Source organism: Oryx dammah, unplaced genomic scaffold (genome assembly GCF_014754425.2).
Source record: "Oryx dammah isolate SB20612 unplaced genomic scaffold, SCBI_Odam_1.1 HiC_scaffold_18, whole genome shotgun sequence".
Lineage (NCBI taxonomy): Eukaryota > Metazoa > Chordata > Mammalia > Artiodactyla > Bovidae > Oryx > Oryx dammah.
This window is the reverse complement of record NW_024070202.1, coordinates 118,153,319-118,171,785: the sequence shown is the minus strand read 5'-3', so window position 1 is coordinate 118,171,785 and position 18,467 is coordinate 118,153,319. Positions and strand designations below refer to the sequence as shown.

At 59.2% G+C, this 18,467-nt stretch overlaps 1 protein-coding gene across 1 annotated transcript; it reads right to left on the bottom strand.

Annotated features, from left to right (window-relative positions):
* Nucleotides 1-4,754: 4,754 nt before the first annotated feature.
* Nucleotides 4,755-17,465, bottom strand: NOM1 (nucleolar protein with MIF4G domain 1). Its single transcript, XM_040259936.1, has 11 exons — nucleotides 16,515-17,465; nucleotides 14,992-15,119; nucleotides 14,251-14,446; nucleotides 12,202-12,525; nucleotides 10,101-10,211; nucleotides 9,203-9,370; nucleotides 8,636-8,757; nucleotides 7,817-7,949; nucleotides 7,309-7,440; nucleotides 5,949-6,058; nucleotides 4,755-5,660 (listed from the first exon to the last, which is right to left on the bottom strand). Exons 1-11 carry the CDS (start codon nucleotides 17,463-17,465, stop codon nucleotides 5,504-5,506), a joined length of 2,532 nt encoding a protein of 843 aa, XP_040115870.1. The 3' UTR covers nucleotides 4,755-5,503.
* Nucleotides 17,466-18,467: the final 1,002 nt, after the last annotated feature.

The window sequence follows — 18,467 nt, the reverse complement described above, 5'->3', positions numbered from 1 at the left end:
AGGGCAGACCCGGGGCAGGCCTCCTCGGCCTGGGCAGCTTTAGTGAGCCCTACAGTCACTAAAGTAGTATGCAGACTCTGGCTGGCTCATCAAATCTGATTAAGAAAACAGGTTTAAAAACCAAAAATACTCATTGTCCATCTAAGTCAAAGAGCGTATGGGTGCTGATGACCACTATCTGCATCTTACTTGGCCTGGGACCAGACCGAAAAGTACTTCCTCCCCCAGTGAAAAGTTCAAGGGAAGGATAAAATAAATCTCAAATAATCACGTTGTATTTTTGATGAGTTAAATAAGCGTGGTCTCTGCCCGGGGCGTGGGAACTGGCTTCTCTGCACTCAGTAAGCCGGGGAGAAGCAGTTGGGGAGGCTGGTGTTTGTAAAGCCCTGTTTCTGATAATCACGCCCTCGGGCACACCTGCTTGCAGTTGGCTCAGGGGAGGAAGTCGGAGCTCTGGCCGCCGGACGCAGGTAAGCAACGACCCTAACAGCACTCAGGAGGCCCGCCCTCGGTTTTCAGATGTGTGGTGCTGGGCACTCTGTGCCGGCGGACTCGGAGCCGGGCCGGCCTCCAACATCTTGGTTTCCTCTTATGCTTTTTTGCAAGTCTTGTTTTCCTCTCATTAAGGATAGTTTCCCAGAGATAGTAACGATGTCCTGGATAAGCCAAAGGTATTTAAGAATTATAAAGTAGATTCAGACCTTCTGAATCATACTCATGGCAAATTGGGGGCTGAGGAAGCAGAATGCCTTTAGACAGACCCTCTCCTCAATGTGCGCTTTGGGGAGAAGCAACCACAGGGAAGCTCCACCCTCAGACGACGAACAGGCGCCTCCTTTGTCCAGGTGAGAGGCTCCCTGGGGACTGAGCGACACACAACAGAGCACCAGGTCCCCTGAAGGACGCAGGGCTCATCTTAGGTCATAAAATCTCCTCCGGCAAGCTAGATGTGCCCGCCCTCCTGCGGGGTCAGGCTGTCCGCAGAACTGATAAGCACGGCTTCTTCGGTCGTCACTGATGCAGACTTGGGGGGGTTGCGGAGAGAGAAGCCGAGTGTGGGGACAGACCCCACGTCCCCGCTGGGGACCCTAGGGGCCCGTCCGTGGGGCCGCTGGACGGTAGCGGGTCCCGCTTCCCAGCGCTGCTTGTCCGAGAGCAGCCCCCACTGAGCTCTTGGGGTGACTGACCAGGACAGCTGGCCATGCTGCCCACTCTCCTAAGTGGGCAGGATTCAGGGTCAGTGAGAAGAGAAACGAGAAGGGCACGGACTGACTTCGTGGTTAGTGAACCATCCTGAGGCTCAGAGAAATTACCGCTGCCATTCTGGGCACTCACAGACCTACCTGAGCAGCTAGAGAACACACAGATGGCAAAGCGGCTTCACAGAGGGGGTGGCCGCTGCTGTGGGTGAGTGGAGGGGAGGCTGGCCTGAGCCACCCAGGCCCGAAGCGCTTCGTCCCTTCTGCACCTCGTGCCTGAGCAGCTGGCAGGCTACCGGAGCGTCACTGTCGCTGAAGCGAGATGGGAGTGCTCAGGGGTCGTGCCATGAAGCCTGCTAATGAGGGGGTTGGAAACTGAACCCCAGACCTGGGTTTACGGAGCTGGGATTCTCTCCAGCTGGCAGGATCTCCTCCGACAGGCAGGGGACCCCCGCCTGCCCGACCCGAGGCTCTGCTGGGAACACATCTTCTGTGCTTGCCACGGCCAGCGACGGCGTCTTGAGACTGCCATTCACCACTTCAGTGCTTTTGAGATGGGTAGAGTCTGAGCTTTCCCAGGAAAAGCAGAGGAGTATAGAGGCTCATTTTTAAAGAATGCCAGCTAGTCTTGTAGGAGGGATGACGGAGCTAGAAAATGACCAATTTGCCATAATTGATTCTGGCAAGCATCACTGACACAGGCCTGAAATTCACATTTTGCTGCACTTTTCCCTGTTGTAAGATGTCCTTAACTTCCGGTGATTAGTTTCCCTTAATCATCACGAAGGTGACCACGTGGCTGTGCAGGCCTTGGCCGTAGCTAGTGGCCAAGCACCGCTGGTCTGAGCCGTGCGCTGACCGCTGTCCCATGGCGAAGCTGGGAGGGGCCGGTCCCCGAGTGTGCTTCCACAGCCACGGCCACATGGAGCCCGCCGGGCGTGTGCAGGACTCTACGTGACAAAGGGCTGGTTTCTCGGGGAGTTTTAGTTTTTTGGCAGCAGTACGGGGCACGTGGGAGCTTAGTTCCTGACCAGGGATCAAACCAGTGCCCCCTGCGTTGGTTGCCAGGCAAGTCCCCCCAGCCCGTTTTTGGGTCTTGAGAGAAAATTTTAAGTGGGGATGGGATGGGGTGAATGTTCGATACTAAAAGAGAAATAAAAAGAAATGTAACGATTGAACCTTGACTGTATTCTCTCTAGGGGGAAAAAAAGCTGTAGGAAATTCACTTCAGAGCAACCGGAAGGATAAAAACGGTCCACCTGCTGGACCGCCCCTGAATGGACGTCCGTGCTCTCAGGGTGGTCCTGGCTCCCCTGAACTTGAATGTCCTCGTCCTCAGGAGACAGGCTTAGGAGCTGTGTCCTGACGTATGCACTTTCTATAGCTGCCATCAAAACGTGTGTGTGCACGGAAACGGATGTGGATTACATTTAAAAAAAAAAAAAGAGAGAGAAAGCAAATGGGGAAAATGCTAACGATGGACAAACCAAAAAAACAAAAGCAGAAGAATTTGCCAGCTTCTTAGGAAATGCTTCTGACCAAGTAAAGGGAACATAAGTCCACCTTAAATGATTTTCTCTAGAGAATAATTTTAAAGTCCTCTTACTTATTTTGACCTCAGGCTGAGCCAAATAAATGCCATCCTGGTTGCATGTCTCGGGGCCCTTGAGGGGCGACCCCCCATGCCTCTGTCAGCAGGGTTAGGGAGGGCCCAGGCTGGTTCCCCAGGGCTGGAAGGAAAGAAGCGGGCCGTGCCGCAGCCGGGGGTGGGGGCGGGCGCCCATCCCCTGCAGACCGGCGGCTTGAGTGCCCCGGGACATGCCGCCGTGATAACCCCCGAGGCCCTGGCTGAATGTCCCGCTTTGGACATGCTCAAGGTCAGAACCACTCTGCTCGCCAGGCCTGTGTGCACACACACCGCATTGTTTCCCAAACACACACAGCAGCCTCAGAGCGTTTTAAACTCGGTCCCTTCTTTCATCATCTTATCACGCAAACATCATTTTTCATTTTACCCAGCTCCACTCGAGATAAACGTCATCTGCGTGTGACTTGACCCCTCTCCAGTCGGCGTCATCCGTGTGTAGTAAGGTATGAAATGTGAGAAGAGGAAAAGCCCTGATTCCCAGGCCAGTACTCCTTTCCCCGGAAGATCCACGGTTCACCAGCCTCTCGGAACACCCCGGATGCGTGTGTGTGATGCTCTCTACACACCCACTCGTGCACCTTAAATGCGCCGCCCGTGGGGAGACGTGCAGCCTTGCAGAGGCTCACAGTCGTTGCTCCCATCTGGGGTCTGCCTGAAGCCCCTCCTCGGTCACAGAGCTGCCTCCCAGGACGGTCCTGAGCTGTGCTGGAGCTCCCAGGCCGTCTCCAGGTCCTCCCAGGCTCTGCTCTCTGCACTAGGAGCTGTCGAGCGGAACCCAGTCCCTGGGCCCCTTCTCCTAACTCGGCTTCCTTGGGCGGTGTGTCTGTGGCCTCCTGCCCGACCCTGCTGTTGACGGGCACTAGCAGGGCCCCCAAACGCCCCCTGGACCTCTTCACTGAAAGGCGCCCACTTCTGCTGCATGTGCCTCAGTTGCATCTCCAGAATCTTCCTTCTCACCATTGCTGTCTTGGACCAGGAAGGGGACGAGAGCCACCAATCTGGGCTCAGCCACCAGCCTTCCCACCAGGTGACCTGGCACCTCCCGCTGTTTTCAGGCAGTATTCCTGAAAGCGCAGCCTCAGTGGCTGATGCTCTTTCGACGGTGTTCCCCGGTTGAGCAGGTACATGCCCGCTTCTCACCAGCAGGCTGCAGGCGCCAGTCCTGTCCCACTGTCTGTCCCGGGTCCTGGGGCCCCACACGGCCCGGCCCGCGTCCCGACTCTACGCTGCTGCCCACGCATCCCCAGGTGCCCCACGCTCTGGCTGGAAGGGCTGGGGCCGAGGCCACCTCCTCCGGCAAGCTTGCCATGCCTGGCCCGCGGGGGCTGGCTGGCTGGCTGCCGGCCGTGTGACAGCAGGCGCAGCCTTGAGCCCAGAGCTCTGGTGACTGACGCCCTGGCCACCCAGGCCCAGGCCCAGGCCCAGGCCCAGGCCCAGGCTGTCCCTCTGGCTCCTCCTGCTGACCCAGGGGCACCTCGCAGGGAAGTAAAGCAACACACATGGGCCACTGCTTTACAGTGAGGACTAGGCCATGTGTTTAAAAAGGAGCTTAGGGCTTCCTCAGTGGTCCGGTGGTAAAGAATCTGCCTGCCCATGCAGGAGACCCAGGTTCGAGCCCTGACCCGGGAAGATCTCACGTTCCTCGGAGCAACAGGGCCCCGGAGCCGAACCTGCGGAGGCCCAGGCGCCCACGTCCAGTGACAGGACATGCCACCCAAACAAGCCCCTGCACCCCAAAACCGAGAGCAGCCGCAACCAGAGAGACATCCCTGCAGCTACAAGGACCCCGTGCAGCCACCACTACAGTTAATAAAAAAAAGGAGCCAACGGTGATCCGAATTAGCTTAATTATTTTCATGAAAAGACATCAGAATATTTTACATCTTGAAAGAATGAGTTCTGCAGTATGCATGTTTTAGAATTCTTTATTTTGAAATAATTTAAAACTTGAGAAAAGTTATAAAAATACATTCTATCTGCATAAAGCTCACCCGGACTCAGCAAGGCAGACATTTTGCCTTGCCTGCGCTCTGCCTGGGTGCAGCAAGGGGAGGCGGGCGCTGTGCTTCAGGGGCAACCTGAGCACGCCCGCCACGGGTGGTCTGTCTTGAGTTCCCGCCCAAGAACCCGCTCAGCAGGCGTGCCCGGCCAGCCCAGGCTCCATCTGCTCACTCAGGGGCTTCAGAGTTGTGCGGAGTTAGTGACACTCAGGGGAGCTGGCCCACCCCGCCTGGGGACCTGAGGTGAGGAGCCAGGGGCACCCCCACACCGCGAGTCCCGGGTCAGCTGCCACCTTTCCCAGGACAGCGGCTTCCTGGACACTTCAGGCACGTTTGACGGATGACTTCTGAGTTTTTAACCAATATACAAAAAAATACAAACCACCACCAATCTCTCAGACTGCAGCCTCGAGCTCATCCTGTCTCCGGAAAAAAAGACTGCACACCCACTCCCTCACTGCCCAGAGCCTGCCCCACCTGGCCCCCTCCCTAAGATCAGTTATCTGAAAATGGTTTAAAATACAAATACAATATAACCCTGGAGCAAAACACACTATCTTACAATACAGCTGCCCCACCTTCCATGAGCCACACAAGGAGACGCCCTGCAGACAGGGCCCCCCACCCATCCTGAGGGACCCCCGCCCCCCCACCCACTACATCCTGAGGGACCCCCGCCCCTGCAGGGCCTGGGTGCACAGCTCGGCCCGCTCCCGCAGGGCGCCGGCCTCTGGGGCGCCCCTCAGCAGGAAGTGGCTGATGAAGAGCTTCAGGCCCTCACGCAGCAGGCCCAGCGCTGGCTTGTCCGACACCCTGGGGAGGAAGGGACGCGCGTCAGTGACCAGCGGCCCTCGCACTCCGAGTGCCCAGCCCCCACTGAAGCAGAGGCCTCGGCGCAGGGCACGCTCTACCGGTCACACATCACCTCCAGTTTGCTCCCATCCCCCAAATTAACGCACAAGACATCATCCAAATTAAAACCGAAAAGCTGCACCTAAATACAACATAAAGCACAGCAAACTTGCTTTTCTAAGATAACGTGAGTGAAAATGCTTTCTCTTTTCTCTTCCATATGTTTTACCAAAAACACTGGGAACAAACCTTGCAAAAATCAAACCAAGGTCTTCAACTTCTGTTTCCATTAGCAGTATATGTAACACTTTTCGTAAGAAGTGGACTCTGGGTTTGTCCAGTTCACTGAATTCCACAACCTAAGAGAGTCAGGATGAAAAATAATAAAGTTACACAGGCTTAGCCAACTTTTCAAGGATTTCTAGGCACAGTCTGAGGGAACGACTACCCCCCTCCCCCACCCCCTTAACTAAGGTTATCTCCAGTCTCATCAAGCGACCAGCTGAGGCCCTGCGCCCTCATCCCTGTGGCAGGGTGTGCGCCTGCCGGCGAGGGGACTCAGCAGAGCTCAGTCAAATTCAGAGCAGAGGGGCGCCGAGCGAAGCAGGACTCCCCAGAACTGAGAGAGATGCGATCATCTCCACGCCTCCGAGACACTCCCCCCTGACTAAGACCACACACACACACAGAATCGAGGTCCAGGAGGGACAAGTCTGTGTATATAAAAATCACAGTACACCTGTACAGTGGAACGCTCTACAACACTAATAAAATCTGAGAACAGACATGCAGAGATCGACGTGGATGCGTTTCAGGCTTATGCTGAATTAAAGTGAAGGACACCCGCAGCCCGGTGACCTGTACCACCAACAGTACCGGGGACCAATGTGCAGAGAGGCCCAGTCGGACCCCGGCGAAGCAAGGAGGGGCCGGCCTGGCCGGGGCATCTCCAGGACCTCCTGCAGCTGAGGGACACACCGGGCGCCGTCCCTGCTGAGCTCAAACTCCAGTAAACAGAAGGCGAGATCCCCCCAGCAACGAGAAAGGCAGAGAAGTCTGCGCCGTAGGTGTGCCCCGTGCCGGGGTGTGGGGCGAGGCGGTGGGCCCTCACGCTCGGTGCGGCATCTGAGGCCCAAGCCCCCACCCCAAAGGCACAGGAGGCTAACTCGACAGGCCTGTGAGCAGCCCCTGCGCCCGTGCCCCTGGCCCCATGGAGAGCAGCCGGCAGCTGTCAGGGTGCCCTAAGCTACCGGCAACTTGACGCTGCCTGCTCGGCTGCCCGGACCATGAGGACGTTTCCCAGGCGAGTCTGGATCCAAGGATGCGTGTGTTCCTAAGGCAACGCACACACTGTCCCTGGGCCCCGAGCTCGCCTCTGGACTGCACGTCCACCTACACGAGGACTTCTCCCCCTAAAATGCCCTGCAGGACCACACGCGCCCAAGCGGGGAGGCTTCTGACACGTGGAACCAGAACGCGGAGGCGACTGTGAAGTCAGACAAGGACTGTGGCTGCACCTGGGGCCTGTGCCCCTGACCCCACGCGGCTCAAGGCTCAGCTGTACGCTTTCAGGTTCAGTGCCCTGAGTTCTTCCAGACACTTTACACACCTTCAAGAGGGAAAGTGGCAGTGACTTCGTCTTCAGCAAGTGGGCCACCAGATGAGCCAAATTAGCAAAGGTAGTGGCTGGCAAATTTTCTACGTCCCGAAATTTGTCCCATATGCTGAACTGGAATGTCATCTAACAGAACAAGAAGGAGGAAAACAGTTAAAACCCCACAAGCTATTAGAATAATCACTACAAACATAATCCAAAGGCATGGCACTTAATCCCTCAGATGTGATGTCCTTACGCTGAAGACTTCTTAGAACCAGCCACACCGGCTTCATTGCACAGCAGTCAGAAACTGCTTCACAGTCATCTCTTTCTTTGGGGATGCTGTCTCTCAAATCAGAGAAACACGGGACCGCAGAGGCCTCGCCGGTCCACCAGGTCACGGCACCCTCACCTGTGACACGGGCTGGGGCACCATGTGGACCCGGGGAGCCCACCCGCCGTGCCGGGCTTCGGGCCCACAGTCAGACAGAGATGGCAGGCAGCCTCCCGGCCCCGTCACCTGGAACCTCCGCTCGTAGGCACAGAACTTGCCGGCCAGGAAAGCGTAGAAAGGGTTGTAGGTCTTTTCCTGCAGACAGCACTCCACCAGGACGTGAACGATCTCTCTCTCCTGCTGATCCTTAAGCCCCAGCCTGGAGGGCAGAAGCAGCGAGCTCGGAACCTTCAACCTGCCCAGTGTCGGCAGCCAGAGGCACTCCCTGTCCAGCCGTCTGTCTGGGGAGGTGAGCCCAGCGGAGAAGGTGGGGGGCAGGACTGGACCCCCGGCCCCAGGAACAGGGGACCCTGGGCCTACACGGGCCTGGGCTGGGGACCGAGCCACAGGAACAGCATGTTAGCTGCGGGCCGGCAGTGCGTCCCTGCCACTGCCCCTGCTGCATCCCGTGTGGGCGGGTCTGGCCACAGGGAGACCCACCCCTTCAATGCAGCGTGGAGTCTGCACAGTCCTGCAATACCTTCCCTCTATTTCTTTCTGATTTTAAAGCAAATAAAGGAAAATTAATACTAGACTTTTTAGATGTACTCTGTTAAAGTACACAGATGCTTTTAAATCGCATTACGACTCAGTACAGAGACCACAAGGGAGGTTTAATTTAGATATAGTCAGAAAGAAACTTTAACAGGAAGAGTTAAGCGACTCATGACAAGCAGAGGCCACCGAGAACAATTAGGTGGCCACTGGGTCCTTCCAATCAACAGATTATATAAGCTGTCCGCATCTGGAGCGACCAGCGGTCAGTCAGCAGGAGGGACGCTGTTGGGAGGGGGTACCCCAGCCCCTGACTCAAGAGGCCAATTAGGAGGCGCACACAGGACTTACTTCAGGAGCTTCTCGAACGCATCCAGAAAGTCTTCGCTCGTCATTACTGTGCAGAATATGTTTCTCCTGACGTCGGTGTTCATTCTCTGCTTGCGGGCAAGCTCCAGGATTTTTGAGCTAACCTGCAAAGAGGGACGACAGGGCGCAGGTCATACAGACATGTCGCTAAATTTCTCCTTTGGTTCAGTACAGTTACGAAGTTTCTAAAACCTTATGTGTGTAATCCTGCGGCTTGACCTCGGGGATAACTGTAAGCTGCACGTGTAAGTGCTCAATCTTCATTTCTGAGCACCACCCCTGCTACAGCAAGAAACAGAGCCGGCCCCCGGAAGGAGCCCTCGGGTGTGGGCTGTCTGCCCGAGTGAGCAAGGGGCAGGGCGGCCGGGCGTCTGACGGTCACGCGTCCCCTCACTCCTCTCTGCGTCTAAGTCTCTTAGCAAACGTTCTGAGACTTTCAGAGGAAGTAGCAGAAACGGAATTACACGAGATCACAAAACCACAGCAACTTCTGTAATATCATCAGATGACCCCAGGGACAGCCGCGTGCGGACTCGGTCCCCCACGCACCGTCCCTGCGAGCGGCTTCTGCGGGGCCTTCTGCGGACCGCCGTCCACCATCGGGGCGCCACTCCAGGCGGACCCCACGATCCACCAGCGCCCGGCGCGCTCGGCGTTCAGGACGCTGTCCCAGGACACTCGGAGCTCGGTGTCTGTCCCCGTGCCGGCGCCACGCACCTGCGAGAGAGGGACCGGCGGCCGGTGCAGCGGCTCAGCACGTGAGCACCGCCCGGGATGCCCTCGCCCGGGGAACGCTGAGCCGAGCCGCTGACAACCGGGACATTTAACCCCTGGGAGGGAGGCCAGAGACCTCCGTGTGTGAGCTTCCTGGGCCCACCGCCAGGTGCGCTGTGGGAGGACAGCAGTCCCACAGGGCCCGGGGAGAGCCCACGGCCGGCAGCAAGGACGCCGCCAACGGGCCTGTGATCCGTGGGACACAGCGACGGGACCAAGGCCCGGGGCTGAGGGAGCTGCCAAAGGGGCCCACGGCGAGAAGTCCCAGGGAATTTCAACAGACGAGCCCTCATCCCCAGGCTGACCTTGCTGGTCTGGGCGGGAACCCGGCCAGAGGACATGCCTGTCAAGAGTCTCCATGTGGTTGAGGGCTCAGCACAGGGGTGTCCACAGCTCACAAGGGGGGGGGGTCTCACCACAGAAACCTGCAGATTCCCTCCATCTGGGGACCCCGGTGACTGGACGGGCACCTGACCTGTGGCCTCACGGGATAGTGCAGCCAGGGAGCACAGGCGCTGGGAGGTGGGCTCCCCAGGGAGGAAGGGGGCTCCCCAGGGAGGAGGGGGCTGCTCCCCAGGGAGGAGGAGGGGCGGGCTCCCCAGTGAGGAAGAGGGGCAGGCTCCCCAGGGAGGAGGGGGGCGGGCTCCCCAGGGAGGAAGAGGGGCGGGCTCACCAGGCCTCTCTGCAGCTTCCGAAGCCTCTCCACGGGCTCAGGGTCGTAGCCTGGAATCTTCCGAACGTCATTGTTCTTCAGGGCCAACAGCGTCTCCAGCATGAAGCGGACCTGAGACACGAGCAGGAGGAGCCACCCTTTCAAACGGGGGGAACCGGCGGCCCTTCAGCTCGGGAAGGGAGGGGCTGCCCTCCCGCACTCAGTCGCCGCCGCTGTTGAGCAGCACTGCCAGGCGGCCTCAGGTGCTCCCTTCCCACCCTGACTTCTTCCCATTCCTGGCCCTTCTCCTTCTTTAACTCTCAGACTGGAAAGAACACTGTACTGAGAGAGAAGCTCCAAGAACAGCAGTGAGAATTCCCACAGGCCCAGAGCAGAGTGCCCAAATCGTGAGCACTGAGACACAACCCACACCACGCGCGCACTGAGCACTCGGGCCGCCGCCCAACCACAGCGAGCCCCCGCCCCGCCAAGCACCCCCAGTGCTCCTCGAGCCCCCGCCCCGCCCACCTTCTCCAGCTTCCCGCCACCACGAGCTAAAGGCACGTGTCTGCTGACCTCTCTATGGTCAAAGCTACAAGTCTGTCTAGTCAAAGCTATGGTTTTCTCAGTGGTCATGTATGGATGTGCGAGTTGGACCATAAAGAAGGCTGAGCACCGAAGAACTGATGCTTCTGAGCTGTGGTGTGGAGAAGACTCTTGCGAGTCCCTTGGACAGCAAGGAGATCCAACCAGTCCACCCTAAAGGAAATCAGTCCTGAATATTCACTGGAAGGACTGATGCTGAAGCTCAAGCTCTAATCCTTTGGCCACCTGATGCGAAGAGCTGACCTTTACCCCTGCCTTTTTCCTGAGGATCCAACACAGGAGAAGGGCGTTGGTCGGGAACCCCCACTTGGCTCCCACCCACCTCCACGGTCCCCAGGAAGGCTCAGCTCCGCCTCCCTCCTCACAGTGAACCGGCTCTCACCTCAGGATTTTAAAACTGGGCCAGGCTTCCTTTCTGGTCTGTGACTCGTCCACCTGGAGACCCAAGCTGGGCACCTGGTGTGACCTCTGACCCCTGTCTCCGCCCCCTCCCCAAATCTGAGGACTTCTAACTCCTAGACTCATGCCTACTACAACTCTACTAATCATCACCCCAACCCAAGGTGGCTTTTCTCTTTCCTTTTTTGCAGCCAAAGTGACCTGAGCATGAAAACGTGCGTTTACCTACTCAGAACTCATCACGGGCCTCATGCCTCTTGGACAAGGTTCCAATTCCCTGGGAGGTTCACAAGGCCCTGAGGCCAGCCCCTGCCCGAACCCCAGGGAGGCGGTCCCTGCCCCTCTAATGGGGACCCTGCCCACACCCCAGGGAGGTGGTTCCAGCCCCTCTAACAGGGACCCTGCCCGCACCCCAGGGAGGCGGCCCCTGCCCCCTCAGCCCCCCACAGCTCCTCCAGGGAGGCTCTTCCTGCCCCTCTAATGGGGCCCCTGCCCCGTCAGCCCCCAAGGGAGGCTGTCCCAGCCCCTCTAACAGGGCCCCTGCCGCCTCAGCCCCCCATGGCCCCTCCAGGGAGGCTGTCCCAGCCCCTCTAACAGGGCCCCTGCCGCCTCAGCCCCCCATGGCCCCTCCAGGGAGGCCGTCCCTGCCCCTCTAATGGGGGCCCTGCCCACTCCCCCAGGGAGGCCGTCCCTGCCCCTCTAATGGGGCCCCTGCTCCCTCAGCTCCCCATGGCTCCCCCATGGAGGCCGTCCCTGCCCCTCTAATGGGGGCCCTGCCCGGCCCCCCCAGCCCCCACGGCTCCCCCAGGCCTCTCAGTCTGCAGGAGGCACCATCAGCCCCACTTTCCGGACAGGGAAACTCAGGCCTGCAGCACGCGGTCCCACGGCAGCCAAGTGCGCTGACCCGAGCCCGTTGCCACAGGCCTTCCCAGTAAGCCTCTTCTGAACAGCTGAGCATTCTGAACCCGCGAGAGTAAAGGAGGAGGTTCATTCACAGACTGAAGAGAAAGCCGCAACACCGATCAGGCAGGAGACACAGGGCTCACTAGGACGGAAGGGGCACGTGTGCTGAGGCTGCGTTCAGGCAGCGAGGAAGCAGGTCAGGAGGGGCACGCACCCTTGTCTGGTCCCGGAACCTGCCACCTGCTCCACTGGCTTTGGCCTGAGTCTCCGTGATCAGCTCCTTCAGGGACAGGGCATCGTCCTTCCTTAGTGAAAAGCCCACAGTCTTCAGCATTAACAGGATCAGCTCGATATCTTTTTCCGTGAAACTTTCGACAAGTTTCCTCAAAACGTCAAAGATGAGGAGAGACTGCACCACGTGGAAATTGTACAGATGGGCGATGATGGCCAACAGGTTGTCACACTCCTTCCCGTCTCGCCCGCTCTTATACACGGCGTCAAACCTCCTCACCACCGCCTCCAGAAAGTGGGCGCCCACCTGGACGAAGAGCAGAAAACACGTGGCTGCAAACGAGACTCGAGTTAGTGGGTTCTTCTCAGGGGCCCTTCTTTCAGCTTAAACGTGTAGTAAAAGAAATCGTGCTTTAAAAATTAACATAAAACACACAGGTAGCAGGATATGAGATCTCACAGGGCAGAAAGTTTCAGAGCTCGAGCCTGAGGGCACAGAGCTTCCCAGAGGAGAGCCTGAACTTCACACGACGCAGAGCAAGGCACTCAGGCCTCCCTCCAAGGGAGGTGCCTTTTGTGGCCAGCAGCCACTCTAGTTCCTCGGAAAAACACAGTTGTGAAAACTGCTAAGAACGCACCCACATCTCTAAAAACATGCTATCCAACGCGGCTCAGTTATCCGGCTCAGTCTGGGCCTGGAGGGCGGGGACCCGGGGCGGGGGTGGGGGTTGGGGGGTTGGGGTGGGGGTGGGCTGGTGAGGGCGGGGACCCGGGGTGGGGGCGGGGGGGTGTAGGTTAGTGGCGACGCTCCAGATGAGACTCAGGGACAAGGATCACCGCAGCTGGGCTGGACCCGGGCAGGTGGAGCGGACATGAGCGATCGAGGGACAGAACCAGAGCGGGTGGGCCAGTTACAGAGGGGCTGCCGGAGCTCCCAGTGGGGCATTCACCCACGAGGAGGAGTGGGAAGGGTGGGCGGGGACCGCTGCTTTAAGGCTGAGTGAGCCCGAGCCCCGGATGCCCGGGTGGGCGGCTGGAGAGGCAGGGGCCTCGTTAAATCCCCAGTGAGGACGGACTGTGGTGGGAAACACACACAGCTTGCTGGCAAACCGCAAAATGAGGCAGCGCTGGGGGCCCTCAGGGAAAGGCAGCCGATGGGAGCAGGGAGCAAGGGCTGCGCAGAGGCGGCTCTGACGGGCCAGACGCGTCCTCTGGCTTCTAACGACCTGTGAAGTCTACCCTGTAAACACGCAAGTCAAGCCTCTTCACTGAAGACACCCCTGAAGAACACACACTTTCGGTAACGACCACTATGCTACATTCAACAGACCTTTTAAAAAAAAAAGGCCAGAATTCTGCAGACATCGAGAAAAAGCGTGCACCTGCAAAGCGGGGCTGAATAAAGCCCTGCCCGTCCCCTGCCTGGAGCCCCGAGGACTCGCACGGGGGCCAGACCCGCAGCGGTGCTGCGCTGCGGAGAGAGGCGGCAAAAGGCCCTGCCCTGCCAGCGGATGCCAAGGTCAATACAAGGGTGAAGAAGAGGCCCACAGTGTGCGGGCCCCCGCACTGAGGCACAGGAGGCACTGAGCCGGGACCAAAAACCCGGGGGCGGGGGGAGGGGGCCAGGCTCCGAGCAGCGGGCACTTTAGACACGTCGTCCACAGAATCCTGAGAAAGGGCCCCTTCACAGACACGCGCAGGCCCGCGGCCAACCCAGGGACACCGACCCTCCAAGGCCAGGCGCGGTCCCGTCTCCTCTCTCAGTGCCGTTTTCCCTCACACTCCGGTGGCCTCCCGCCCAACGAAAAGGCCTGTGCTCACAACACCAGAAACAGTCACCGTCACGGTGGGAACACGGAGAAGGCAAAGGCAAGTTGGACGGAATGGTCCAGAAGGAGAGAGACTAATAGCCAACAAGGACCAGTCAGAACCAGTCAGGCAACATCACGTGGGTACGGGGCGCGGCCTAGACTGAGACCTCACTGGCTGGCCACTGAGACGAGAGGCGCCTGGACGGCCTCGGTGGCCCTACCTCGAGGCCGACCGTGCGGTGCAGGACGCTGACCAGGAGGACGTGCTCCATGAGCAGCCGGGCAGGCATGGCCGTGTCCGGGGCACAGGCGCTCAGCACGACGGCGGTCAGCGTGGCGTTCATGTCCTTCCGGCTGTGGCCCATGTACAGCTCCTCCAGCTGGCTGCTGATGGAGGCCAGGTTCGGCTCGCTCAGCCTGAGCACAGGTGGAAAGACAAAGAGACAGGGCTGCCGTTTTGGGGAGTCATTTTAAGAAAAGGGATAAGTTACTGACATACCAGCAGGTCCTATTCTGTGTAGGCAAGCCCCAAAGCCAGCACATGTGTAGAGAACACACAATCCTCTGGGATCAGCAAATAACCTAACTGCTCTCCTTCCGGCTGAGACTCGGCCCCAGTGAAGCACACACGGGACCCCGTCAGGACCAGAGCGGCTGCGACGAGGACGCCTGCTGCCATGCTGACTCGGTGTCCCCGGCAGGCCAGGGGGCCGCACTGAGCACGTCCGCACGTGCTGCCGAGAAAGCCCAGCTCGCCCACCGTCAGCGGGCGTAAGCATCTGGATTCCCTGAGGTGGAGAGACGGCTGTACTGGGTGGGGTGGGAGGATGTGCACACACTGCTTCTGGGAGCAGCTTCAGCTGGAAAAGGCATCTCAGGCTCTGGCTAGCTCCCAGAATCGCTCCTCACTGTCCCAAGAAGACAGTCTCCTGAAGGGACAGCACGCACTGCCTCGAGGTTACCTGTTGATCAGACCTTTGACCTGTTTCTTGAGCCTTTCCAGCTCTTCCTTTTTCTGGGCGTCCTCTGTCTCCTCCACTCGCCTCACATGAGGTGGGACGTACTTTCCACCATTTTCACCAAGACTCTGCTTGAAAGGACAGAGATAAACTATTCTTAGATACTGGATTCCCAGGCAATGGGGCAGGCAGTCACTACTGCCCACTGCTGCTTAGAGAACACCAGCTGTCTCCTGAGTGCCCGCTCTTGCCCTGGACAAGCAAGCCAACACTTAGGTAACTGTCAACACTCCATTCCGTCACCTCCCTTTTCCCTCTGGAGCCCTGCTGACCTGGCTGCGCACTTCTGGTTTGTGCCCCCAAGGGCCCTACACCCTACCCTTCTGCCAGCCTCAATCGACAGCGGGCACGGCCACACACAAACACCGAAATTACATGCACCACCGACGCTGAAGAAAAAGTTTGGAAAAACTTCAAACTTGCTCAAAACTAGTATCTAAGTTTACATGATAAAATTAAAATCGACCTACTGCTCACTGGTTCCTAGATTTTCAACTTCCGGGGTTACAGATTATCACCAACCCTCCCTGACACCTGAGTGACGAAGCCGCTAGGAAACAAACATGTTTTGTAAAGCGAGATCCATGCTTAGATAGAGAAAAGTGCATTCATGCACAAAGAAACTTAATCTTAAGACACCCACTAGTATGTCAGTTACACCTTCACGAGCTGTGACAGAGACTTGGGAACAGTCAGAAAGCCAGTGCTCAAGAGAAACTCATAGCACTTGGGGACTTGCTCAGAGTGCTCAGGCACGAAGGCAGCAGGGACAGAAACGAGACAGATCATACCCTTAAGGAGGGGGAGATTCCCAGAGGTGTTTGACATCAACAGATAAACACATCAGTGGGAAAATGAGGAAAGGCGTCACGCACAGAAGTCCTAGTGAGTGCACAGGCAGAACGCTGAACCGGTGAGAGGTGGGGAAGCAAGCAGCTCCAGAGGCGCACGTTGAGGTGCGGCTGCTTTAACAGGCGAAGGGCCGTCCCTCCAGCCGTCAGCTCTGCCATGGGTTCTGAACTTGGTCGTCAGTGCGAGACCTCATCCAAGTGAGTGTTAAGAGGGCAGCTGTGTGCTTTAGAAGGGCTCACTCCGGGAGCAGCTGCAGAGGAGGACTAGGCGGGGGCAGGCAGAGGCGCGGCAGCTGCCCCGGGACACACCACAGGTCGAGCAGAGCAAGGGGGCGGGGGAGTCAGGTTTGCAGCCTGAGGACAGCCCGGGGGACGGCCGCCACGGCCGCCACGTCCCTGGGATAGAAAGGGCTCTGGAGATGCTTTCTTCCTTCTCTGTTACCTGCTGTGTGCCCAGTCGTATCCGACTGTGTGACCCCACGGATGGTGGCCCGCCAGGCTTCGGTGTCCATGGGATTCCCCAGGCAAGAGTGCTGCCCCTACAGACCCACACCCAACCGCAACCCTCGTTCCTCTGAAGGAGATCCTGGAGGACTGCGATCGTGCACACGATACCTGACCGTCTGTACGCACAGGCTCCGAGGGGCTTTCACTCCTCTCTTCATCTTCTGCAAAACGGACCCTCTTTCTGCCTCCTTCCTCCTTGGCTGTGCCCTGGGCTCCGCGCGCCCCCTCTTGGGCACCGTCCTGGTCCTCCTCTTCCTCCTCCTCCTCGCTGCGCGCATCCTCTGCCGCCCGCCCGCTGCCCGGCTCCAGGTCCTGCTCCTCCCATCCGTCCTCAGCGTCAGTGTCCAGCTCACTCCCGGGGGGTGTGGGGCCCGCGCCCTCCTCCGCCTCGCTGCCGCTTTCACACAAGCCACTGCATTCCCCAGAGCCCAGGGCCTCCAGGACATAGTCGAGCCCGTCGCGGGCAAAGCTGAGCGGCACGGAGCTGCTGCCGTCGCCCTTCTTCCTGCGCTTGTTCAAGCCGAGGCGCCGCTCCAGCTTTCGGATCTCGCGGTCCTCCTCCTCGTTGGCCGCCAGGAGCGCCCGCTTCCGGGCGGCGGCGGCGGCGGCGGGGGCCTGGGTCCGGGCCGGGGCGGCCTTGGGCGGAGCCGGGGGGCGCCGCAGCCCCGAGGACGGCCGGTCGGCCTCCTCCCGCGCTGCCCCCGCCCGGGGGTCGCTGGCTTCCCTGCCCGGGCGGGGGGCCTGCGCGGGGCCTGCCGCCCTCTGGAGCCGGCGCGCCTTCCTCAGATGCCGCTTCTCCCTCCTCAGCTCCCGGCGGCTCTTCCTCCCGCCGGGGCGCGCGCGGCCCGCACCGCGGGGCCCCTCGCGGCCGCCGGGGGTCCCGCCCTCCGTGGTCCCCTGCACGAACTCCTCCACGGCTAGCTTCAGCCGCCTCAGGGGCCCCTGCCCACCGCCCCCCGGCCCGCTGCGCGGCCCGCGCCCGCCTCCGCGCTTCCCGCGGCCCATGCGCCCCCGGAAGCCGCGCCGCGCCGGCACCGTAGCGCCGGTGGGCGCCGCCATCTTTGGGGATGCACCAACGCGGGATTTCCGGCCGGGACGGGACTTCCGGGCGGGGAACGGCGCGGGGAGCGCGGCGCAGGGCGGGCCGAGGCGCCGCCCCCTGCTGGCGGGAGGCCGGCAGCGCAGGGAGCCGCGCGGGGCAGCGTTGTTCACAATCAGAAAACAACCCTCGTGTCTGTCAGTAGTAAACCAGATAAGTAAACCACGATATATTCACGTATCAGAGCATTATGCGAACATAAAAACCGAGAGGACTACCGTTGCAAAGAATAATCGAGATGCATGGTAAAAACAAAACATTGAAAACAAAGGCAAAAAATAATTCAATTAAAATTCAAAAAGAGACAGAACTATTTGGTCTTGGATCTAAACGGGCGGGGTTATTAGCTGCTTTGTTTTTGGTTTGGATTGCCATTGGAGAAGGAAATGGAAGGAAATCCAGAGCAGCTAAAATAACCCCGCCTGTTTAGAATGATGGGTCCCTCCAGGCTCTCCCACAGGCCCACAAGAGGGGCTCGTGAGCACAAATAACAGTATCACTTAAAAATGAAAACCTTAGGGATGATGGTAAAGAAGGCTCCGCGCTTTCTAGGGGGTGGATCCTTGGGGAGGCGCGTGCGCGGGCACCTGGGCGGGTGGCATCGTGGGAACCGCGCGCTGATCGCGGAAGCCCTGTCCCGCGTTCGCTGCTCCGGCCTCAGGCCTCCGGACCTCCAGGCTCCGGGCGAAGACGCCCCTGTCCTTCCCTGGTGTTGCTCGGATTGCCGGGGTGATGTTCCCCCGTTATGGTGCCATGGACGGCTGCCCGCCAGCATGACTGGTGCCCCCAGAGTTCAAGTGTGCTGGTATTCAGGGACCTGACCTGCTGTGGAAATAGGGCCTTTGCAGATATGTGGGTGGGAGGAGGCCCTGCCGACCTGGGCAGGCCCTGCGTCCAGGGACAAGGGTTCCTAAGAGAGGAACACTGGAGCCCCAGCTCCCACCTGGGAGACCCACCTGGAC

Excerpts from the sequence above, each read along its gene's own strand:
- NOM1 (XM_040259936.1), bottom strand. The coding sequence starts at position 17,465 with ATGGCGGCGCCCACCGGCGCTACGGTGCCGGCGCGGCGCGGCTTCCGG. Across the intron at positions 9,371-10,100 it reads GGAAGCTGCAGAGAGGCCTG|GTGCGTGGCGCCGGCACGGG; the intron begins GTGAGCCCGCCC and ends CCTCTCTCGCAG. Across the intron at positions 5,661-5,948 it reads CTTGGTTTGATTTTTGCAAG|GGTGTCGGACAAGCCAGCGC; the intron begins GTTTGTTCCCAG and ends CTTCCTCCCCAG.